The following is a 25,919-nucleotide window of genomic DNA, read 5'->3' on the forward strand; positions in this document are numbered from 1 at the left end:
CATTTTGTATTAGATACTAATATTCTATTTACTGTAAGTCAAAAGTAGCATATCATGCCCCATTTAAATTGTCATGTGACAATTAAACTTCTGCCATTAATTACATGTTACTAAAATGCATAAACTGGAGAATATTAATTATGCTAACACTCAGTATTAGTAAGAAACATCCCAGTATTAACCTTAATGTTTTTACTAACTGTAACTAACTTATAATTTTCATAAAGTGCATATTTATTCCAAACTCACAAGAACTATACCTGTACTGGAAATATTCAGTGTGCGGGAGCCTTCAGAAATAATGTCACACTTGTAATATTATGGCGTCAGACCACGGTGTCCCCAAAATGGCGCCGCACCGGGGAACTATGCTAATACACACACACATTATTTCACACCTTTAAACACGTAAACAGTACTACAAACACTTTAAACTGTTAGTGGACCGTCCCGTTATATAGGCGAACCTTATGGGGCATTCATTATGATTTGTGCACAGTTTACTAACCTGTATTAAGCCGGCAAAACAGGACAAATTAGGACACGGAATATCAGCAAAGAGTCGGGCGCACTGGCAGGGAGACGACGCAAATGAGACGAAGTGAGATGCGCATGCTCTGTGGGCCCACATCCGGTTAATTCTGCTCTCTACCATGATATCAGGCAGTCTCCAGTTCTGGTAAAACATCCTGCAGTCGGAGTCTCTATCAGCTTTCATTAATATATATCTATCATATATTAGAATATAACCCGTTTCTCTCAGGAGAAGAAGAGACGAGATGAGCTTTAGAACAATTCCACCTCTTCACCCGGCTGTTAGCTGCTTCATGCTAGGTGGCTAATGCTCGTCGGTGTACATCAACAAACCGTAGAACAACGAGGAGCAGAAACACCGGGTAATACTGAGTACTTTTACTATAATACTGTGCACTTTTGCTACTGATAATACTGAGTGCTTTTAGTACTGATAATACTGATTACTTTTACTATAATACCGAGTACTTTTGCTACTGATAATAATACTGACTACTTTACTCAGATCTTGTACTTGAGTAAAAGTAGCATCAAAATATAGTCAAAAGTCACAAAAGTAATAATAAACAAAATCATCATTAACATATAGTTAACGTAGCAAAAGTAAAACTAGTGATTGTGCGGATGGGTGCATTTCAGAATAATATATATGATATGTTTTATAATGATTGATCATTAACGTGTTCTCAAAGCTGGTAAAGGTGCAGCTAGTTTGAATGACTTTGTATACTGCAGGGTAGCTTGTGAATTTACTCCAGGTGGAACTAAAGTCTGATTTAACACTTGATTATATTTCACATCATTCATCCACATCTGTGAAGTAACTAAAGGTATTAAATACATGTAGTGGAGTAAAAGTACACCATTTACTTCTGATTTGAAGTGGACTAAAAGTAGCATACAATGTACTCAAGTAAAATACAAGTACCTCTATAGTTGTACTTAAGTACAGAACTTGAGTAAATATACTTCCCATCTCTGCTGTTAAGCTACTTCTTAGCTGTAGATTGGTTTTGTGTTGACTGTAGTGTTAATACTTATTTCAGAGACACAGCAGGAGAAGGAGCACTGAGAGCAACATGGAGGAGAACAAAGAGACCCCCAGAACTCCGGTCAGTGTTCACTTCATCACAATATATTTGTAACACTGTTATCCCTTACACTGGGGTACATTTATTTTATATAAGGATTTTAAACCTGTACTTTTATTTAATGAGAAAAACAAACTTGAGCATTGTCGGGTTTATTCTCTTACATTTAGATATGGGTTCAGGTGTATATCAGTATGTAGTGTCTCTACTTTAAAAGTCCTCTCCTGCTGATGTTCAGGTGTATATCAGTATGTAGTGTCTCTACTTTAAAGAGTCCTCTGCTGCTGATGTTAAGGTGTATATCAGCATTTAGTGTCTCTACTTTAAAGAGTCCTCTCCTGCTGATGTTCAGGGGCCTCATTTATAAAGCCTTGCGTAGGATTCACGTGGGACGGTTGCTTACGTAGGACAGAGCAAATGAATACGCACAGACATTTTCGGATTTATAAAACACTGCGTACCGGTTTCCCTTTAAAAATCACAATCAACTAAAAATGCGGCGCAGCTTTTGCGGGCTTCACGTAATGCCCATATTTGCCTATAAAGAGTAAAGAAACGCCACGTATTAATATTCATTTTTGACCGACTGCAGGAAGAAAAACGCAGGAAAAGACCGAACAGCAGAACAGCTAAAAAAGACATTTCACACCGTGTCAGATTTTGGTTATTTTGGGGAGATCGAGATAAATCACATTGTTTGGTGGATGCAGTTTGAACCAGAGTAGCGGCATGGAGGTCGGATCGTCACCAAAATAAGTGGTCCGAAAAAGGTTAATGACAAAACAAATACACATAGCCTAACCTTCCTCAGGCAGTGGGTTTGTACCGGGGACAGGAGACACCCCCTTGATGAGAAACTGTAAAAAATGATCGGGGAATACCTCTGGAGTGGAGTCATGACGGATCTGAATTATTTGTTTGTATTTGGTGGTTTGTGTTCCAGCTGTCGATCAGCTGTGCGCAGGGTCTCCAGTGCAGCCTGTGCATCTCTCCATACCTCCTGTGTTTTATGAGCGACAAGTATTGGCGAATGGCATAAAACATGATTAAACATGATAGTATATAAAACCATGCTCGTATCTACAACCTATAGAAATGCCAAACGGCATCAGTTTAAAGTAATGATGTCCTTCTGTTTACTGCATCATCTATGTGAGAATACATTTCTTAACAAGGGAACATAATCGAGGGGTGATCAATAACATTTCCGTATTTATTTATTTCTCCAAGTTATGTTTTTGTGTGCACTGAGGAGTCTCAAACAGGCGTTTGTTTAATCATAAGATTGGCTTTAATCAATTTGTGAAAATGAATTCTTCATATATGATAAATGAGAGGTAATGTTTTATTATAGTAGAGATAATGGTAAGGAGGCCCAGCGGTTCATACCTTCTTTACACTTATTGAGAAGAGTGGTAAAGTTTTTAGTGAAAGTACTAAGAATAGATCGAGTGGCCTCAATTCCTAAATATTTGAAGCCATCTTGAGCCCTTTTTAAATGGCAAAAGGCTGTGGGGGAGTAAACCGGCTGCAGAGTTTAAAGCTCTATTGTAAATTTGATTTATAACCTGAGACTTTCCCAAATTGAACGAGGATATCCAGGATATAGGGAAGCAATGAGGCAGGCTCGGATACATATAAAAGCAGGTCACCCGCGTAGAGGGACACCTTCAACTTTTGCCCTGCCCGATTAATGCCTTTGAAATCCTTACATAAACGAAATTGTTGTTGCCAAAGGCTCAATTGCTAGTGCAATAAGGAGTCTGGAAAGCGGGCATCCCTGTCTTGTTCCTCTTCCAAAGGGGAAGTAATTAGACAGAGTGTTATTAGAGATTATAGCAGCCAGGGGAGAGAAGTCGAGAAGTCCCCATGTAGTGAAATGTATGTAGTGTGTGCATCTGTATGTGTTTTAGTTTGTCTGTCTCTGTTTGCTGGTTTTATATTAAAAGTGTTCCACCTGTGTTGTCTCCTCCCCCCACCTGTGTGTGTGTGTGTGTGTGTGTGTGTGTGTGTGTGTGTGTGTGTGTGTGTGTGTGTGTGTGTGTGTGTGTGTGTGTGTGTGTGTGTGTGTGTGTGTGTGTGTGTGTGTGTGTGTGTGTGTGTGTGTGTGTGTGTGTGTGTGTGTGTGTGTGTGTGTGTGTGTGTGTGTGTGTGTGTGTGTGTGTGTGTGTGTGTGTGTGTGTGTGTGTGTGTGTGTGTGGGTGGGTGGGTGGGTGGGTGGGTGGGGTGCACGGTGTACCGATACTTACCGTGATACCCTGCCGTTAAAAATGTTACGATTCCTCTGTTTCATTAGTATCGGTATTTTAAGAATGACGGGGGAAAGTACTCCGGTGAGAAAGTGCTGTTTTAATAAGAGCCGTGTGTGTTCAGCGCTCTGCTTCCACTCCCTGCACTGCAGTCGTGCCTGCAGTCCCTCCCCTCTCAGGCGCGCTCTAAGTCCCTCCCCTCTGTCATGCACGCGCTAGCTGCCAGAGCATGTGAGAAAACGAGAAGCATGGCTGCAAGTGGGAGTGCAACTGCCGCTGCGCCTCGGCATGTTGACAAAAAAGACGCCAGAAGCGAAATTTTGAAGTATTTTAGCTATATCTCTGACAGTGAGGGCAAGCCTGGACACCACGAGGCCTGTCTGTAAGAGATGTTTTAGATCCCTGCAAACCAAGGGAGCCAACACATCAAACTTGGCTAAGCACCTCGCTGACCGGCATCCAGAGCTGTTTAAAGAATTTAAAGACAGACAGGTTAGCGAATGTGATAGATAACATAATTACATCATGCTCAAGCCCATGCCCTCAAATCTAAGTCAAACAAGCGTAATTTATTTTGTAACAAACGAACGTTTTCGTAGTTTGGCGAGGTAATTAATGGCAATGATAACTGTCTAATCTTTTTAGCTAACTTACCAATGTGGCTAACATCTGCAATGTACATTTTGTCAATAATTATTTATATTACTGTAGCCTACTATTACTTGTTAATAAAATATAAAGTTAACTATCAAAGAAATCACGTAAACTCAAGCATAAAGAATTCTTGATTTGGTATCGGTATCGAAACCAAAATGTTGGTATCGTGACAACACATCTGTTTCCCTGTCTGTTAGGGGGCTGGTAGTGTGTATGAGATTCTTGTGGCTGGTGACTGCGCACAGGAACAGCAAGATTGAGGCTGTGTCCTGTGCTCAAGTTTAATAAATGCCCACACCGGGTTCAGGGATAGACATTAAGGGTAAAATGCCCTCCTGGCCGTTGGACTTGTATTATCACTGGCCCCACCATTGTAACCACTGGCCCGGAGCATTCGTCCAAAAGAAAATCGACTTATAATGAAGAAAATGGCAACACATTTTTTGCAATAGTAATTTATGCACTAATTACATTACTACTTGTACTACAACATTTGAATCATCAGTTCTTCCTCATTTCCCTCAATTGTTCAGATTTGGTTTATTAAAATAATGATGTTGTGGTCATTGTTAAAAAATGTCTGCTATTATTATGAGTATTATTATTTGTATAATGCGCTTTCTGCCTCCCTGTCATTAGGAGTTAGAAATGTAATGGCTATGTAATAGATTAGATTAGAACCTTCATTATCCTAAACTGCTTGGACATTTCCCAATTTTGACATTTGCCAATACCTTTTATATTTTCTACTCTTCACTTACTTGTCAGCATAGGTCGGCATTGATGTATAGAGCCGACAGAAGACCTTGTTTATATTGGCATCATATTGAGAGATGCAGTGACGCGTCATAAAACCAGGAAGTAAGCCGCTGGTTCCCTCGACAAAAAGCAATGGGATTTCTCCACAGGGTTTTGGAAAATAGCTGGAAATAAGGTCTGTTGAAAAGTAAATGCACGTTTTTTTCAGCCGGATAATCTCCACATGTCTACCCTACTTTTATAATTTTCCGATCATAAATGTAATCGATAGATTATAAAAGGGTTTTAGGACGTGTCACTGCACACTAGAAGCCAACTCCATCGATCAAGCTGGCTGAAACGTTCTCTCTCTCTTCTTCTCATACTCCCTGTCACGGTGACTTTCTTTTATTTGAAGATTGTTTTTTGCCCGGCGCTTTGCCGGTCACCGCTGGTATTAAAACATTTTGGCGAATGGTTAGGTGGCGCGATAGTCTGTATTGAAGGAGCGCGCTCCCGCTCACGGGTGCCTGCTCGCGCTGCGCTCCGCAGCAAACAGCTGTTTGCTTTTCACCCAACTGCAGCAACCGACTCACAAAACGCTATGTTGTAGCGTTAATAAACGAAACAATTTAACTAAATTGCAAGTCAAAATACCAATACCACAGGACAATTCTTTTTTTTAAAGCAATATTTTTAGTGGCCCGAGCGGGAAAGTCGAAAGTACGTTATGCTGGCCCGGGTTGTCTAAATAGTGCTTCCGGGCCAGCGGGCCATTTATAATGTCGAACCCTGGGGTTATATTTGTGGACGTTCTGCCTCTGCCTCCTTGCTTGGTTTGGCCGCTCAATTGTCGGCGTCACAACATCTCCTAACAATTCACATGAACACAGGCCTCACACAGAGACAGAGACATGCTGCACACATGCAGCCAGAGGAGAAGGAGAGAGGCCACTGCAGCCTTCCACAGGTCCTTTAAGGAGGCCCTGAATGGGGATTGGGAGCACCTGGGGGAAAGGCTGCCCCTGAAGACAATCAGGGAGAGAGATCGCATCATCTGCACGTAACACCCCCCCCCCCCACCACCCCCCCACAAAACACGTTATACTGCTCACAAGCAGCCAACACCGGAGCAACACATGGAACACACACATCACACGGAATACACACATCACTCACTGAACACAGATCCACATCGCTCTGAGCCAGGTCCACACCCACCGCTTCAGAGATGAGAACACCCACACCCACAGCAATGTCACAGGCGGACGCAGAACTTAACTGCAACTCACCACTCTGTCGCATTGCAACTGGGTGCCGGTCTTTTGGCTTTTCCATAGACCGCTTGAAAGCTGCCACCTGCTTCTTCCAAGCTACACACTCTGCCACTAGATGACCAGGGTCAAGACAAAAGAAACACAATCTATTTTTCTTGGGGTCCTGGAAGAGAAGCAGAATGAGAATGTGTGGCACGCCTGTTACGAGCTTTTCGTTCATTGAAATGAACAACAGTGTGTTCTGGGACACAGTTTTTAAACTCCTCCAGCACTATGAGATCACAAACTGAAGTTAAGTCGTCAGCCTTTGATGCCTTACACCATCCGTTGAATAGCTTTCAGGGCTCGACATTATAAATGGCCCGCTGGCCCGGAAGCACTATTTAGACACCCCGGGCCAGCATAACGTACTTTCCACTTGCCCGCTCGGGCCACTAAAAATATTGTTTAAAAAAAAATGTTTCCTGTGGTATTGGTATTTTGACTAGCAATTTTGTGAAATTGTTTAGTTTATTAATGCAACAACATAGCGTTTCGTGAGGCGGTTGTCGTTGTTGGGTGAAAAGCAAACAGCTGTTTGCTGCAGAGCGCAGCGCGAGCAGGCACCCGTGAGCGGGAGCGCGCTCCTTCACTACAGACTATTGTGCCACCTAACCATTCGCCAAAATGTTTTTAATACCAGCGGTAACCGGCCAAGCGCCGGGCAAAAAACAATCTTCAAATAAAATAAAGTCACCGGAGGAGTTAAAGGAGAGTGACAGGGAGCATGAGAAGAAGAAGGAGAGAAAGTTTCAGCCAGCTTGATCAATGGAGTTGGCTTCTAGTGGTGCAGTGACGCGTCCTAAAACCCTTTTTATAATCTATCGATTAGATTTATCATTCGAAAATTATAAAAGTAGGGTAGACATGTGGAGATTATCGGGCTGAAAAAAACGTGCATTTATCAAACAGGTTTGTTTTCCACAGACCTTATTTCCAGCTATTTTCCAAAACCCTGTGGAGAAATCCCATTGCTTTTTTGTCGAGGGAACCAGCGGCTTACTTCCTGGTTTTATGACGCATCACTGCACCTCTCAATATGATGCCAATATAAACAAGGTCTTCTGTCGGCTCTGCACATCAATGCCGACCTATGCTGACAAGTAAGTAAAGAGTAGAAAATATAAAGGTATTGGCTATAGGGAAATGTCCCAGCAGTTTAGGATAATGAAGTTTCAAATCTAATCTACTACATAGCCATTACATTTCTAACTCCTAATGACAGGAAGGCAGAAAGCGCATTTTCAAATAATAATACTCATAATAATAGCATACATTTTTTAACAATGACCACAACATCATTATTTTAATAAACCAAATGATCAATTGAGGAAAATGAGGAAGAACTGATGATTCAAATGTTATAGTACAAGTAGTAATGTAGTTAGTGCATAAATTACTATTGCAACAAATGTTTTAATTTTCTTCATTGTTCGTCGATTTTCTTTTGGACGAATGCTCCGGGCCAGTGGTTACAATGGTGGGGCCAGTGATAATACAATTCCAACGGCCCGGAGGGCCAGTTGCATTTTACCCTTAATGTCTACCCCTGGCTTTCTCTTCTCTATTGCAAAGTCTACAAACGTTTGGCCTGGTGTTTTCTTTAGGCCACGAAAACGCTGTCTATAAGCCTCTGGCACAAGCTCATACACTTTGACAATAGCGCATTTAACTTTTTCGTACACAATACAATCTTAAACAGGAAGAGAAGAGCAAACTATCTCAGCCTTACCAACTAACTTGCACTGTAATAGTATGGCCCACTCATCTTTCGGCCATTGCAAAGCAGCAGCAATGCGCTCAAACACAACAAAGTATGACTCAACTTCAGACTCACGAAATACTGGAACCAGCTGAATGTTGTTTGTTACCAACATCAAAAGGAGCATCAGAACCTGACAATGGTTGTGTACCCGAAGAGGATCCCACTGAACCTGTCTGGCTGCAGCTCTAGCTGACGCATCCTGAAAGCTGTGTCTGCATCCAACTTTCTGATCTCCAACTCCCTCCTGAACTGAAAATCTTGCTCACGCTCCTCCTCTCCTCCTTCTCCCACCGTAGACGAGCTAACCTCACTTTCAACCATTTATGGAAATTATAGATAGACATGCACCCCTGCGTACATTTAGAGTGAAGGGACGAGACAATCCTTGGTTTTCTGCTGAATTATCTAGTCTCCTTCATGAGAGAAACAAGGCCTGGGCAAAGGCTAGGAAATCAGGCTCAGAGTTAGAATGGCTACGCTTTAGGCAGCTAAGAAATAGCTTCACATCACAAATAAAAAGTGCTAAGTCGAAGTATTATCTGTCAGTTACCACAAAGAACCTGAATAATCCTGGAATATGTTGGAAAGCCATAACCTCAATATCCACCGGTGAAATCCATAATGAGCTACCTCCGTGCCTTACCACAGCATCTGGCACTATATTGGACAGGGCCACCATGTTAAAAAAATGTAATGAGCATTTTGTGTCCTGTGGCTCTCTGTTTGATTCTGTCACTAACTCTGCTTCTGTGAACACCACAATCCGTGAATTTGAACAATATGGTCTGGAAAACCCTTTCAGTTTTACTCCTTTTACCATTGATGTTGTTTGTGAAGCGTTAACAAAGTTAGATCCTAAGAATCCGGCTGTAACTAATAACTCACTTTTTGCTTGTTTTGCTCTGCACTACAAGCTCTGACCACAAGAAAGGGGAAAAAAAGGACTTAGCAATGAAAAGTAGTAATATGAACTTGCTAAACCATTGCTTCCCGGGTAACAAAGTGGGGAAACCATCCTAAACTATTGGCCACAAACAATCAGCACGTCCTTAGCAACAGAGAAAGATAATTAATACAAATATATGTCTTATTTTCGGAGCACAATGCTCGTAAGCTACGAGAGATGATACTCAGTGTCCACTTCCGCTCGGCTTAATTGGCCTGCAGCTTAGTTCACTCACCGGCTAGTCCAACACATCTAGTTTGCAGCAGGTTGACGGCACTCCAAAAAAGCAGCAGCTTCAGCCAGATAATTGAATATGTGCCTCGTTCAATCCACAACAACCCGGAGTTTAGCGGGGAAGAGGAGGCTGAAAGCGAGCCCAGCGTTTCTCAGCGAGTACTTGATGGGGGTAAATGCGGCTCTCTTCCTGGCTACTTCTGCACTGTAATCTGCATATATGTGAATCTCTGCGCCTCTGTACATCAGGGGACCCTTCTCCCGTGCAAGCTGCATTACTCTTTGTTTCATCTGGAACTGGTGAATGCTGGCTATGAAGGGACGCGGTGCGCCGTCTTGTCTCCTCTGGACGGCCAGCTGGTGCGCTTTATCCACGGATGCGGGGCGAGGAAACACGTTGGTCCGAATATTTCAGCCAGAAAGGATTCAATGAAAGTAGTTGGACGGGCAACCTCAGCTTGCTCAGGTATATCTGTTACACAAATATTACACCTCCTGGATCTGTTTTCAAGGTCGTCAACTTTCAGCTTCAGTTGTTTGTTCTCCTGCAGTATATCAGCCAGTGTAGACTCCACTGTAGTTATTCTTCCTTGGAAGTCGTTCATTTTCAATGGCCTGGATTGTCTCATCGTGCCTGATTATAGCTGCGTGGTTGGATGTTATTTGTGCTGTCAAGCTTCCGGTAATACGCTCTTCCATGCCAGTGAGTAGCTTCTGTATGTCAGAGAGAGACGGCATTGGGTTGCCGACCTCGCTATGTGTGGACTTGTTGCTAGCTTGCGATGCTATCCTACAGTCCTCCTCACCTTTCTTGATCTTCTTCCCCATGACAAACCGTGTACAGTCAACACCAAGTCAAAGTCACTCTTCCAGATGCCGGTAGCCTCTCCTCCTGTCATCACAATACGAAAACCCCAAGGACATTCCACAGTAACAATGCCTCAGGCACTTAATACTGTTTTTGTTTGCCAGCTCCTGTAATATTTTTAAGAAGAGAAGAGACACTACACACTGATATAAACCAGAACACCAGCAGGAGAGGACTCCTTAAAGCAGAGACACTACACACTGATATACACCGGAACATCAGCAGGAAAATACCCTTTTTTAAAGTGGAGACACTACATACTGACACACACTCGCAGGCCTTGTAAGTTTAGATGGGAAATAAGACGGGGCAAATTACGAGTTTGGACAAATCTCAATATTGAAAACATTTGTAATTCTAAAACATGTAAATATAAATAAGATTACAAATGTTTAGAATAATGAAATTCAGAAAAAGTAAGAAATCTGAAAATAAATGTATTATGGAAGAGAAATATCATATCAAAATAATATATATATCCCCGCTCAGAGACCCAGGTCGTCGTACGCATCTCTGCTTGTCTAGCTGACATCTCTCAGTGGATGTCTGCTCACCACCTCAAGCTCAACCTTGACAAGACTGAACTGCTTTCCCTTCCGGGAAAAGATTGTCCCACTCTTGACCTAACAATCAACATCGGCCCCTCTGTTGTTTCCCCGACTCAGACTGCAAGGAATCTGAGTGTGACCCTAGATAACAAACTGTCCTTCACTGCAAACATCGCTGCTACAACCCGCTGCTGCAGATACACTCTTTACAACATCAGGAGGATACGTCCCCAGCTGACCCAGAAAGCAACGCAGGTTCTGGTCCAGGCTCTCGTCATCTCACGCCTAGACTACTGCAACTCCCTCCTGGCTGGTCTACCTGCATGTGCCATCCGACCTCTGCAGCTCATCCAGAATGCAGCGGCTCGTTTGGTCTTCAACCTTCCCAAATTCTCCCACACCATGCCGCTCCTCCGCTCCCTTCACTGGCTTCCGGTAACTGCTAGAATCCACTTCAAGACAATGGTACTTGTGTACCATGCTGCGAATGGATCTGGCCCTTCCTACATCCAGGACATGGTTAAACCGTACACCTCAGCATGTGCACTCCGCTCTGCATCAGCCAAACAGCTCACTGCACCCACACTGCGATGGGGACCCATGTTCCCATCAGCAAAAACACGTGGGTTTGCTATCCTGGCTCCAAAATGGTGGAATGAGCTCCCCATTGAAATCAGGAGAGCAGAAAGCTTACACATCTTCCGGCGCAGACTGAAAACTCATCTCTTTCGACTCCACTTCGAACGATAGAATTACTAACAAAGCACTTATATACTAATAAAGGACTGGCTTATCTAAAGCCAGTTGAGTAGCACTTGAAATGTTCGGCTCTATGAAACCTGATGTACTTATATGATACTGTTTTCTTCAAGTTTGTATCTTCCTGGTTGAATATACTTATTGTAAGTCGCTTTGGATAAAAGCGTCAGCTAAATGCAATGTAATGTAATATATGATGCATGTAAAGGTGCAGCTAGTTTGGATGACTTTGTATACTGCAGGGTAGTTTGTGAATTTACTCCAGGTGGAACTAAAGTCTGATTTAAGAGTTGATTATATTTCACATCATTAATCCAAATCTGAAAAGTAACTAAAGATATTAAATACAGTAGTGGAGTAAAAGTACACCATTTACCTCTGAACTGTAGTGGAGTAGAAGTAGCATAACATGGAAATACTATGCATACAATTCTGAGAAAAACGTCAATATTCAGATTTTTGTTTTAAAAATCAAAATTATGAAAATTATAATTCAGTAAAAATCTGATTCTTAAAAGAGTTCTCAAATTGGAAAACATGTGTAATTCTGAAACATGTTAATATAAATGAGTAAAAAATGTAGTAATAATCAAATGAAAATGTCAGAATTCTGACATCTGAAGTAAACAAATTACAGTCATGTGGAAAAAGTAAGTATTATGAAAATAAATGAATAATGAAAAAATATACAATATTATTAAAAAAGTCACAATTCTGAAAAAAGATGTCGAAATTATGAAAAAAGTCCATATTACAAAAAATCACACAAATCCGATAAAAACGTTCGGAGAAAATTCGGATTTAAATTAAATTCAGAAAGAAATAGAGAAATCTGAAAAGTCTTTGAAATAAAAGAAAATGTAATCCAATGTGTTTTAAGTATGACTTGGTCATATACAATCCAATGGGCTGGTTTCATTTTTGTAGATCTCTGCACAAAGGCCTCTCAATAATTCTTTGTCTCTCGCTGTAGAAGAAGAAAGCAAACCGAAGCTCACATCTGTGACAAGTGTCACAAATCCTTCTCAACATGTAATACTTTAAAGATTCATCAATGCATCAAAACTCGAGAGAAACCATTCAGCTGTGACCAATGTGGCAAAACTTTCAATACACAAGTTATTGAGCCGTTTCCGCTCTACATCCTGAACTCCTCCCTTCGATGCAATGCACTTCCGTTTTGGCGGACTGGGTTTGTTTTGCTAGCTAGCTCCGTTGTGCCGACAAAGCACTGATATCGCAGAGACAAAGAGGATATAACAATTACAACATGAAGAAAAGTGGTTCGGGAACTACGTGTGCGGTAGTTGGTTGCAATCACTCGAGAAAGCACCTGAACGAGTGGTTAGATAGAGAGTGCTACGACCACAAACCAGCACCCAGCACCCAGCCATGTTGTTCATTAAATACAGATAAACACAACAAATACTGCATGCATTGTATTTTTTAATATTATATATGAATATTTTCATAGTGATGTAATTGTGTGGGCTGCTTTTATATTTTAATTTGTAATACCTGTTAGGATTAAACATGTGATCTTTCTTGTTGAAGCCATTTCTTTAGTTTCCTCTCAACAATTAATTAATTCAGTGTTATTTATGTACAGTATGAGCTTAATATGAATGATGAACTGTGTTAAAAGAAATTGTAGCACTCTAAGGAACATATGAAATGCAATAATGCAATAACAGTGCAATAATGAAATTAAATTACATCAAACTTTATTTTCACTCAAACAGTACAGGCACATATGATATATTGCACAGCATAAAGAGATCATGTAAATTGTGCATTATGTAAACAACAGACAACTGTTGGCTCCTGTGGGCATGACCTAAATAAGGCAGTTTATTTTGGTTTTATGCTGGGCCACGTCGTCATTTTATCCTCCCAGTTTTGCACTGAATTCGGGTGGGGGAGAGTAACGCCATCTCCAGTCAAAGAAGTAGAATCGTGTTCCCAAGCTAGCATCACTGTTAGCATCGAAATCGCTGTGTTTACACCAGTGCCCGTCTGACTGTTTACATCGGTTTACACCGACAGACGCTGTGCAAAAGACTTCCGGCGGAAATTAAGTGCATTTGTGTAGTGTCATGGCGCTACCCGTGTTTTGGCGCGTAAACTTGTCTATACTCCAGGTGAACTTCAGTCACATTATCGTATTCACACTGGAGAGAAACCATACAGCTGTGACCAATGTGTGAAAACCTTTGCTCAGAAAAGCAACCTTTCATCTCATCAGCGCATTCATACTGGAGAGAAACCCTTCAGCTGTAAACAGTGTGGCACACGCTTTTCTGAGAAAGGTCACCGTTAAACCCACCAGCGAATCCACACTGGAGAGAAACCACACAGCTGTGAAGATTGTGGGAAAATGTTCACTACTTCAAGTAAACTCACAATCCATCATCGTATTCACACGGGGGAGAAATCATACTGGTGTGAAGAGTGTGGGAAGACTTTCACTACATCAAGTAAACTCAAAGTTCATTATCGTGTTCACATGGGAGAGAAACCATACTGTTGTGAAGAATGTGGGAAAACGTTCACTACATCACGTAAACTCACAGTCCATCGTCGGAGTAACACGGGAGAGAAACCATACTGGTGTGAAGGGTGTGGGAAAACTTTCACTACATCAAGTGATCTCAAAAAACATTGTCGTATTCACACAGGAGAGAAACCATACAGCTGTGAACAATGTAAGAAAGCCTTTTCACAAGGTAGTCATCTTAAAGTCCACGAGCGCACTCACATTGCATCGTTTTGAATAACTTTGAGACCCAAGCCAGCTGTAACTTCTCCTAATGTTCTGATTGCTGTATTGTTATACACTCCTGAATAAATAAAAAGACATTACCAGAATTCCCGTTTCGTACTGGTGGATCATAACCAGGTTGTAAGTAGAGCTTCAAAATGCAAAAACAAGAAAAAGTAGCAAGGGACCAAAAGAGAAAGTAGGCAATTTATTGAAACCTGAATTGAAACTCAAAGAGGCTGATCACCAGTGCATACATAATGTAAGACAATAGCCTAAAAAACAGAAATTAAAGTGTGAACAATTAACCCAGTAATGAGTTACCCCACCAGTGTTGTTGATAACTTCAAAAATTAATCATTCGGCTCAGCTGAAATGTTTTTGGGGTCTACCACTTGAATTTTATTATCTACAATCGTGCTACGTTCAAAGACAGAAAGCCTTTTGCCATAAGGAGGTCATGACAGTTTAAATGCCTGCCATGATAGCCACTTTTTTGCGCAGATTTTTACTTTTTAAGGCTATGGTCTTGTAGTGAAACTAGAAGTACTCGGATGTTGTACTTGAGTAAAAGTAGAAGCACCAGAGTCTAGGAATACTCTGTTACAGTAAAAGTCCTGCATTCAAAATGTTCCTCAAGTAAAAGTAGAAAAGTATTATCATCAAAATATAGTGAAAGTAGCGACAGTAAAAGTAGTCATTTTGCAGATTGGTCCATTTCAGAATAATATATATGATATGTTTTATAATGACTGATCATTAAAGTGTTCTCAAAGCTGGTAAAGGTGCAGCTAGTTTGAATGACTTTGTAGCTTGTGAATTTACTCCAGGTGGAACTAAAGTCTGATTTAACACTTGATTATATTTCACATCATTCATCCACATCTGTAACTAAAGGGATTAAATACATGTAGTGGAGTAAAAGTACACCATGTACCTCTGACTTATGTTTACTGCCAACCTAAAAGTACCTCAAAAATAGTAATCAATAATGTATTGAAAAGTTATTTGGCTGATTATTTTATATTGGCTCAGCCAGGTTATATGGGGTGCCCAGTTTACTTACAGATGGTTTACTCATTTTGAAATATTAAACTTAGTTTTATTTTCTTTAATTTTTCATCTTCATGTAGAATGCTATTATGAAACACACATTTGGTTGTTTATAGCATAAAGAACATCTGATTTAATGTGAGGTAGGGAAATAATCATTTGAGTATAAGTATGTGTATATAAATATGTAATTTACAACAGTTGTAAGATGCTTGAAAATGCTTGAAATGTGCTTGAATTTAACTTTGGAAAAGGTGTAAGAACCCTGTATAAAGAGAGACTTGGCTTTTATAATTTGGAATTGAAAATTGCACGACAGTCTTTCTCCTCTGACATCATTGCCAAAAACAAAAACAACGCACGTGCCTTGTTCGCTACCGTTGACAGACTTACAAACCCCCCAGTGTCAGTAGCCTCGGATTTTCTATCCACCAGGGCCTGCAATGAATTTGATTCCTTCTTCACTGACAAAATTCAGAAAATTAGACATTACATTACATTACATTTAGCTGACGCTTTTATCCAAAGCGACTTACAATAAGTACATTCAACCAGGAAGATACAAACTTGAAGAAAATAGAATCATATAAGTACATCAGGTTTCATAGAGCCAAACATTTCAAGTGCTACTCAACTGGCTTTAGATAAGCCAGTCCTTTATTAGTATATAAGTGCTTTGTTAGTAATTCTATCGCTCGAAGTGGAGTCGAAAGAGATGCGTTTTCAGTCTGCGCCGGAAGATGTGTAAGCTTTCTGCTGTCCTGATTTCAATGGGGAGCTCATTCCACCATTTTGGAGCCAGGATAGCAAACCCACGTGTTTTTGCTGATGGGAACTTGGGTCCCCCTCGCAGTGCGGGTGCAGCGAGCTGTTTGGCTGATGCAGAGCGGAGTGCACGTGCTGGGGTGTACGGTTTAACCATGTCCTGGATGTAGGAAGGGCCAGATCCATTCGCAGCATGGTACGCAAGTACCAGTGTCTTGAAGTGGATTCTAGCAGTTACCGGAAGCCTGTGAAGGGAGCGGAGGAGCGGCGTGGTGTGGGAGAATTTTGGAAGGTTGAAGACCAGACGAGCCGCTGCGTTCTGGATGAGCTGCAGAGGTCGGATGGCACATGCAGGTAGACCAGCCAGGAGGGAGTTGCAGTAGTCTAGGCGTGAGATGACGAGAGCCTGGACCAGAACCTGCGTTGCTTTCTGGGTCAGCCGGGGACGTATCCTCCTGATGTTGTAAAGAGTGTATCTGCAGCAGCGGGTTGTAGCAGCGATGTTTGCAGTGAAGGACAGTTTTGTTATCTAGGGTCACACCCAGATTCCTTGCAGTCTGAGTCGGGGAAACAACAGAGGTGCCGATGTTGATTGTTAGGTCAAGAGTGGGACAATCTTTTCCCGGAAGGAAAAGCAGTTCAGCCTTTTCGAGGTTGAGCTTGAGGTGGTGAGCAGACATCCACTGAGAAATGTCAGCTAGACAAGCAGAGATGTGTGCGACGACCTGGGTTGACAAGCAGTCAGTGCCTCTGTATCAGGCACAGCAAATGTTCTGTCCCTGTGTCCACCTTAAGCCAATCCAGACATCATGACACAATTCCATCTGATACATGCTAAAGACCTGGAAGACATTGGTCAACATCTGAAATCCTCCTCCTGTAGCCTCGATATTAATCCGACAAGATTTTTCAAAACATCTTTTCATTGCATGGCCTCAGATATACTACACATAGTAAACAAGTCTCTCCACTCGGGTGTATTTCCACAGGCCCTGAAAACTGCAGTAATTAAACCGATCCTAAAAAAGCATAACCTAGACGCAACCGTATTGAATAATTATAGGCCAATATCAAACCTTCCTTTTTTATGAATATGTTTGGTATGTTATTTAGGTTGTTATTGAACAAGTAAGCGCTTTTATGTTGAAGGCAGTTTTTCCAGGCCTCTACCGTAATGCATAGGATATTTGTGCACCGCAATACAACGTGGGGGCTGGCTTGACTGTGTTTTCCGAAGTGGAGGTTGGCTTGACCGCAGTCACATTTCACCACTAAGCTTGTTGTTTTCAATGTGTAAGAAAGACGAGGTTAAGGTAGCATTAGTGTACAGTATTTAATGGGTGGTGGGGCTTTCTCTCTGAGATCTGGTGTTTGTTGACATGCATTTAGATTTAGATGTTTCCTTTTAGACAATGCATCAGTCTTATTTTATAATATGTAGTGATTACATGAAATTGTATGGTTTTATTCTCTATTTGAAAATGTTTTTATGGTGATATATTTTCAGGCGCCTGTGACAAGAGACTCCAACCCTGATGGTCCCATTGAAATGGAGAACGTTGACACCAGGAATGCTGGGCCCTCTAACAAACCCGACATCAACAGAGAGGTACATTTAGCTTTATACTTAGCATCTTTCTGAATCATTAGCTGTTGCTCCTCTTTTTCTTCAAGCAGATAAATTAATGATGAAACTATATTATGATGAAAACCTATTGCGAATAAACACTGCCAAGGTTTTCTCAATTTCCTGTAAGGCCAATGTTAATATAATATTTAGGACAAGCTTTGGGCTTTAAACTGCCTTTCCTTTTGATTAAAAATCACACTTTTCTGAGATACCTACAATGTCCCCACCTTACATCAAATCTTGAATAGAAACGGTGTGTTAAGTTTATTACAAACTAGAGACAACAAAGCTGGTTGTATTCAAACTTTGGGCTTTAAACTAACTAAGATTTTTTTTAATGTTGATGTAATGTAACAAAATGATATTGTTAGAACATTTAAATAAAATAAGGGAAGATAACTCGTAAATATTGAATATCACAAAAGATGATAATGCTGACCAATATAAAAAAAAATGTTTGAACCATTAATAATTATTTCAGAATTTTAAGCTTTCAAAAGATTAAAACATAAACAATGCAGTTATTTCTTAATGGTGTTTTGGTGATTATGTTAAAGTTTTGTTTTAATAGGTTTTAGAGTTCCATTGCAAATAAAGCATTACCAACCTCACACAATAACTTCACATTGCATGTTACTCTTTAGCCGCTTTTATCCAAAGCGACTTACATACTCAATACTGTGGACAATCCCCACAGGAGCAATTTGGGGTGAAGTGTCTTGCCCAGGAACACAACGACATGCTGACTGCAGTGGGACTCGAACTTGCTATCCCCTGGTTCGAAGATCAGCGCAATAATCCACTGCGCCACACGCCTCCCCGACAGCACAACAGCCTTATGGTGGGAGTAGGATTCAATTTCGTACTCTGAAAAAAAAAAAGTGTTTTAACTACACTGAACAAAAATATAAATGCAACACTTTTGTTTTTGCTCTCATTTTTCATGAGATGAAATCAAAGATCTAAAACATTTTCTATATACACAAAATAACAATTTCTCTCAAATATTGTTCACAAATCTGAAAAAATCTGTGATAGTGAGCACTTCTCCTTTGCCGAGATAATCCATCCCACCTCACAGGTGTGGCATATCAAGATGCTGATTAGACAGCATGATTATTGCACAGGTGTGCCTTAGGCTGGCCACAATAAAAGGCCACTCTGAAACGTGCAGTTTTGCTTTATTGGGGGGGTCTGGGGGGGTCCGAAAACCAGTCAGTATCTGGTGTGACCACCATTTGCCTCACGCAGTGCAACACATCTCCTTCGCAGAGAGTTGATCAGGTTGTTGATTGTGGCCTGTGGAATGTTGGTCCACTCCTCTTCAATGGCTGTGCGAAGTTGCTGGATATTGGCAGGAACTGGAACACGCTGTCGTATACGCCGATCCAGAGCATCCCAAACATGCTCAATGGGTGACATGTTAGGGTTAGGGTTAAACCCTAACATGTCACCCATTGAGCATGTTTGGGATTCTCTGGATCGGCGTATACGACAGCGAATTCCAGTTCCTGCCAATATCCACAACTTCGCACAGCCATTGAAGAGGAGTGGACTAACATTCCACAGGCCACAATCACCAACCTGATCCAAGTCTATGCGAAGGAGATGTGTTGCGCTGCGTGAGGCAAATGGTGGTCACTTGATATGCCACACCTGTGAGGTGGGATGGATTATCTCGGCAAAGGAGAAGTGCTCACTATCACAGATTTTTTTCAGATTTGTGAACAATATTTGAGACAAATGGTTATTTTGTGTATACAGAAAATGTTTTAGATCTTTGAGTTCATCTCATGAAAAATGGGAGCAAAAACAAAAGTGTTGCGTTTATATTTTTTTTCAGTGTATATACTGTTAATTGCAAACAGTATAATTCCTTAAAATATGTTTTCATTATCTGAAGATTGGAACAGTTTTCCAGAAGCACAATTTCAATGCTGTTTAAACGACATCTGTTTCTGTGTTCATTTTTAGATAAAGGACACAAATCTAGAGGAACCCGATGAACTGTACGATTCCAGCAGTGATATCTCTGGGACTGGGGATGAGTTTGACAGTGATTCCAGCCTCACAAAATCCCTGGAAAATATTTTTCTTTCAATTAATAGTGATAGTACACCACCAGACTCGGGACCACCAGGAGCAGAAGAACCGTGCACAGATGCCATGACAGAAAGTGATGGTGATACTCGCTATCAAACAGGAAGGAAACGGCAATCTTGTCACCAGATGACATTTGGAGACAGTGGAGAAAAAGAACAATGTTCAAGTCAGGACACACATGAGAGCATTGTTGTTGCTGCTTCCCAAAAAAAAGATGGTATTAGAGTCTACAACAAGAGACAGTATTGCCTTTATTGTAGTAGGCCTTGTGCGAAAATGGCAAGGCATCTAGAAAAAGTCCATGAAGACAAAGAAGATGTAGCTAAAGCCCTTAGCTTTCCAAAGAGGTCAAAGGAGAGAAGACATCAATTGGATTACATCCGCAACAGAGGCAACTATGCTCACAATGCTGCCGTCATGGAGTCTGGGTATGGGGAACTAGTACCGTTTAAAAGACCGACTCAACAGGCAAAGGGGAATGAGTTTATTCCATGCGAATATTGCCTAGGCCTTTTCAACAGAAAGGTCTTGTGGCGACACATACGCACATGCAAACGCAAACCCAAATCGGTTGCCCAGAAACCTGGAAAGAATCACGTCCAGTCAATGCGTACATACACAGGGCCTGTGCCTGCACAGATTCCATATGCCATAACAGAAAGTGATGGTGATACTCGCTATCGTACAGGAAGGAAACGGCAGTCTCCGGCTGATTCATTGAATGTCCCAGCCTGCGATTCCACAGTGCCCGACCAGATGACATTTGGAGACAGTGGAGAAAAAGAACAATGTTCAAGTCAGGACACGCATGAGAGCATTGTTGTTGGTGCCTCCCAAAAAAAAGATGGTATTAGAGTCTACAACAAGAGACACTATTGCCTTTATTGTAGTAGGCCTTGTGCGAAAATGGCAAGGCATCTAGAAAAAGCCCATGAAGACAAAGCAGATGTAGCTAAAGCCCTTAGCTTTCCAAAGAGGTCAAAGGAGAGAAGACATCAATTGGATTACATCCGCAACAGAGGCAACTATGCTCACAATGCTGCCGTCATGGAGTCTGGGAATGGGGAACTAGTACCGTTTAAAAGACCGACTCAACAGGCAAAGGGGAATGAGTTTATTCCTTGCACATATTGCCTAGGCCTTTTCAACAGAAAGGTCTTGTGGCGACACATACGCACATGCACACGCAAACCCAAATGGGTTGCCCACAAACCTGGAAAGAATCGCGTCCAGTCAATGTGTACATACACAGGGCCTGTGCCTGCACAGATTTCAAAACAATTGTGGGGAGTGATTTGTTCAATGAATGCTGATCCCATCACAAATATCATTAAAAGTGACCATGTCATCACTGATTTTGGGCAGGACTTCTTGAACAAAGGTGGTAATTCCACCAAAAACCAACACAATGTAAGGGAGAAGATGAGAGAATTGGGACGGTTAATTCACAATGGCAGAAAGGTCACCAGTCTAAAAAAACTGGAGGATTTCATTAATCCTGACAAGTACTTGGAGATGGTCAGAGCTGTTAAAGTCACTTGTGGCTATGATAGTGGAACTGGAACATTTCGGATTCCATCCCTCGCAAACAAACTTGGTCATGCGCTGGTCAAGGTCAGCAAACTGTTGAAAGCTCATGGGTTAATAACTAACAATCATGAACTTGTGAAAAAGGCCACAGAATTTCAACAAGTTCACAGTGAGAAATGGAACGAGATGATTTCTTCAACGGCTTTAAGGAACATTGCTGAATCGAAATGGAATGTTCCCACTCTTATGCCATTCACTGAGGATGTTCAAAAAATGCATCAGTTTCTCAGTGCGATGCAAGATGAGTGCAGCAGTAAACTATCTGGAACACCTTCTACAATGTCCTGGACGGAACTGGCAAAGGTGTGTTTAACACAGATTATCCTCTTCAATCGACGCAGGGAAGGAGAAGTAGCAAGCATGCCGCTGACTGCATTTCTGTCAAGGGACACTTCTGATCCCCAAGAGGATGTGGACTGGGCACTCTCTGAAGTGGAAAAAAAACTGTGCAGACATTTCTCAAGGATTGTCATCAGGGGAAAGCGAGGCAGACCAGTTCCAATTCTTCTGACTCCGAAAATGCTGTGCGCATTAGAACTCCTAGTGAAGTATAGAGAGGATTGTGGGGTTCTAAAAGACAATGCATATATGTTTGCAAGACCTACAGCTATGACACATTTCCGTGGTTCAGACTGCATACGTGGCTTTGCAAAAACATGTGGTGCTAAGTGTCCAAACTCACTGACATCGACCAGACTCAGAAAGCATGCTGCAATCCTTTCCCCCGTGCTGAACATGACAGACACAGAAATGGACCAGCTGGCCAACTTTCTTGGTCACGATATTAGAATTCCTCGTGAATTCTATCGATTACCGGAGAAGACACTTCAACTTGCCAAGATCAGCAAAATTCTAATGGCACTTGAGCAAGGGAGATTAGCAGAGTTTCATGGAAAGAACTTGGATGAAATCACAATAGGGCCCGATGGTATGTCATTTGTTCAGTATGTTTTTTTTTTCAATTATTCTTATTGCTTCACCGTGTTTAACCTCTACTCGTTATATCTCCAACAGAAAGAGTTCTCGGTAGTGATGATGATGAAGAAGAAGAAGAAGAAGGGAACGAGAAATTAGAGGAAGGAAACTGTGCTTATGCCGTTGATGGTTTGTTGTTAGTAATTTAATGTCGAAAAAATAAGTGCTTCAGTTTATAACATATTCACAAAAATAGTTTAGCAGTCGTTTTATTTTGGATTTGTTGTTCTGTCTTTTTCTCTTGGTCTTGCATAAGCACTTTAGTTTGCTACAGTTGCAGTATCACTAGACATACTGTACCTTTGGTCAGGGTCACTGCAATAGGACCAGTCATGGAAGTGGGAAAAAGTGTTCTTTCTTTTCCAAGTGTGATCAATTTCCTCTCCAATATTATTGGTTATGGTCAGTATTTCTACAGTAAAGTTAATCAAGTGCTTTTATTTTTTATAAACCCAACAGAGGAGACTATTCTACCTACTGAGGGGAATAACATCCCACAGAACCTGAAAGGACCCACATTGCTAACAGCAGAGGAGACTCTTACACCTACTGAGTGGAATACAGTCCCACAGAACCTGAAGGGACCCAGATTGCCAACAGCAGAGGGACAGGAATCGGCTGAAGTCCATGCTGTAAGACATACTTCAAAAGGTACATTTTACAATGTTCTTTTAATTATATTATTTTACATTTGGCAGAAATTGGTCGGAAAATATATCAATCTTCCCTTTTACACTCTTTAAACTGCTGATGCTCTGGACAACAGCTTAAGCGGAAGATATTGATATGCTATAGATCAGGGGTGCTCAATACGTTGATCTCAAAGGTAGTGTGGGTAGATCGCTTGGCATTGAAAAAATAGTTAGCCTATCATCCATCCTTACTTTGGCATTTGCCACTTGATTGACGTACAGGTAAGCCAGTCTGAGATCTCATATATTTTCTAACACGCAGTTCACCGCACAAGCTCCAAATCACCGGCGAGCGGATTACCTAGTTAGCCTTCCAATTCATACAATTATACTAAAGAAAGGGTATAAAATTTACGTAAAGACCAAAAATGTACTGAGTTGTATTGTGCCATACGGGTTCATGCAGTTATGCAAGGTACACCAACATAAGATTTACTCCGTATATATAAATAAATATATGTTTAGCATTTTTTATGTAGGTAGATCATTTTGACTTGGTCATTTTAAAAGTAGCTCTCAAGCTGAAAAAGTGTGGGCACCCCTGCTATAGATGGTGGTATATAGAAAGGGGTGCACATAACTTTCTTAGTAAGGTACTCAGGTGAGTACCTGGACTCAGTGTTTGGTACTCCAACTTCTGGCTCCACTCAAAGTTATTTGAGGAAGCCCTCTGTATCGCGAACGTCAACGGGGGGGGTGCTAGTGGAGTACTTCGTGACCACAGAGCGTGAACGTTGTGATCAGCTGTTTTAGCGCAGTTCTCCAGTGAAGGGGGGGGGGGGAGTCTCCCTCCGCAGCCGGTTTGCGTAGTTTTGGCACAATTCCGTTGTACAGACCGACGTTAACAGCAGCCCTGTTTGTGCACACGGAGACCGACTCTGTCGTCCGGTGACTCGTGAAGCCTTCTGGAAAAGCTTCACAAGTACGTCGGTACGCAAACGCGCTTTGTGACACAAGTGACGGTACGCATTTCAGATTGTTGCCGCGCATGCGTACCTGCGTACCAGTTATGTGCACCCCTGTATATAGATATGTGTGGCTTGAAGTTAGCGGACAAACTGTTATTGAGTGCAGTAGTTTCAATCACACCCATTTATAACAGGCGCACAAAAAACAGCACATGGCAATGTTATTAACTCAAATACAATTTTTATTTTTTATTAGTATTAATAATTTACTCATATACCAGCTCCACATAACTTTTGGAGACTCTAGAGGCCTGTACTACAAAGTATGATTCATATGTTGCATGTGCGACAAAGTGTAGTTGTACGTTTACAGTCCTGCAGACTATACAGCAGTTTGCCTTTTTTTTGCTGCAGACTGTTTAACTCTGCAGGGGGTTTCAGCTGAAATAATGACATTTGTTAATATAAAGGGAATACCCAATAGTAACTGTTGTCTTCTATACTCATTCCTTTGCAATTAAATAGTGATGAGCATGGCCATTTAGGTCTTCACATAGTCTGCCATTTCGGCCAGAGTCCCTTCCTGCCTTTGGCTGCAGCAGGTGTGTTGCTTGTAACCTGGATTATATTTGTCAGGCTATATTTGTTGAATAATATAGTTTGCCTATCTTGTGAAAATACAGGCCATAGTCTGTGATTGTTCATAAGGGGTACCTATCCAATCAGTGACTGCAACTACCCAATTAAGTGAATGCACAGAGGAATTATAGTTTACACATTGCCTTTTTGTTTAATTGACAAATGTTTTTTCTGCTCACTTACAGGTAAAGCTGCTCAGAAAAGAGTGCCCTGGACAAAGACAGAGACCCAGGCAGTTGATAAACACATGAGTCGATTTATTACTTCTTGTCTTGTGCCAGGGAAGAGCGACTGCGAAAGATGTTTAAAGGCAGAACCAATAGCTCTTAAACATCGGGATTGGCAGACCTTAAAGTTTTATGTTCACAACCGTATCACAGCATACAAAAGACAAATTCAGCGAAAATAGGAAGGCTGTATGATGGACTACATTGTTTCCCGACTTTCCTTTTTGTTCGAAGAATAAATGTTGCCAAGATTTGTGTAAAGACTCACACTTTTTATTTTTATACTTGTGAGATCTAAGGATTATTATTATTATTATTATTATTTCAATATTTTGGGAAGTTTCCTGGATCACATTACCAGACCTGTTGTGAACTCCTCTGTGGATGCAAAAAAGGGTGCAATGGACAGTGCAAATGTGTCAAGGCAGCAATTCAGTGCACTGCCCTTTGCCACTGTGGTGGACTGTTTTTCAGAACTAACTCTGCATTTAGTTGAAAATCTGTAACTTTACATATATATTATGTAACATGTATTACTTCACCAAAATAAATATGTTAATGCTTTTACTGTGCATTTTGTTCCCTCAATACCAGATACATGTAGTTAGCTACATTCTAGCGTGTTGTAAATAGTACCAGTGCATTCCTCATCCTTGAACAAGTAGGATTAGCTACCAGAATCAAGATCCTAGCCTATGGTGGTCTAGATGCTAAGCTACTGGTAAAAATAATAACCATTGTTCAAATATGCGATGGCCCTATAGCCAAAAATCTTCCTTAGGGCATGCTCTAACAGTGTGCCAAAGTTCATGTTTTTATTATAAGCAAAAGAAAAAGTGAATGTTGTTTTTTTCCATCAGATGCTGAAAAT

The 25,919-nt window shown here is 41.2% G+C and overlaps 1 protein-coding gene across 2 annotated transcripts; it reads left to right on the plus strand.

Annotated features, from left to right (window-relative positions):
* Positions 1 to 112: 112 nt before the first annotated feature.
* Positions 113 to 25,612, plus strand: LOC307018618 (uncharacterized protein). 2 transcript variants are annotated; one of them, XM_079648948.1, is made up of 8 exons: positions 113 to 896; positions 1,581 to 1,646; positions 17,792 to 17,893; positions 18,612 to 18,761; positions 19,889 to 22,535; positions 22,622 to 22,711; positions 23,042 to 23,233; positions 25,007 to 25,612. In XM_079648948.1, exons 2-8 carry the CDS (start codon positions 1,614 to 1,616, stop codon positions 25,228 to 25,230), a joined length of 3,438 nt encoding a protein of 1,145 aa, XP_079505074.1. In that variant the 5' UTR covers positions 113 to 896; positions 1,581 to 1,613; the 3' UTR covers positions 25,231 to 25,612. The 2 variants fall into 2 exon arrangements, with proteins under 2 accessions (XP_079505074.1, XP_079505075.1); XM_079648949.1 differs by having other exon boundaries at positions 114 to 896; positions 18,612 to 18,755.
* Positions 25,613 to 25,919: the final 307 nt, after the last annotated feature.

This window comes from Notothenia rossii, assembly GCF_949606895.1.
Source record: "Notothenia rossii genome assembly, chromosome: 9".
NCBI classification, from domain to species: Eukaryota; Metazoa; Chordata; class Actinopteri; order Perciformes; family Nototheniidae; genus Notothenia; species Notothenia rossii.

Excerpts from the sequence above, each read along its gene's own strand:
- LOC307018618 (XM_079648948.1), top strand. The coding sequence starts at position 1,614 with ATGGAGGAGAACAAAGAGACCCCCAGAACTCCG. Across the intron at positions 22,536-22,621 it reads AATCACAATAGGGCCCGATG|AAAGAGTTCTCGGTAGTGAT; the intron begins GTATGTCATTTG and ends TATCTCCAACAG. Across the intron at positions 22,712-23,041 it reads CTGTGCTTATGCCGTTGATG|AGGAGACTATTCTACCTACT; the intron begins GTTTGTTGTTAG and ends TAAACCCAACAG.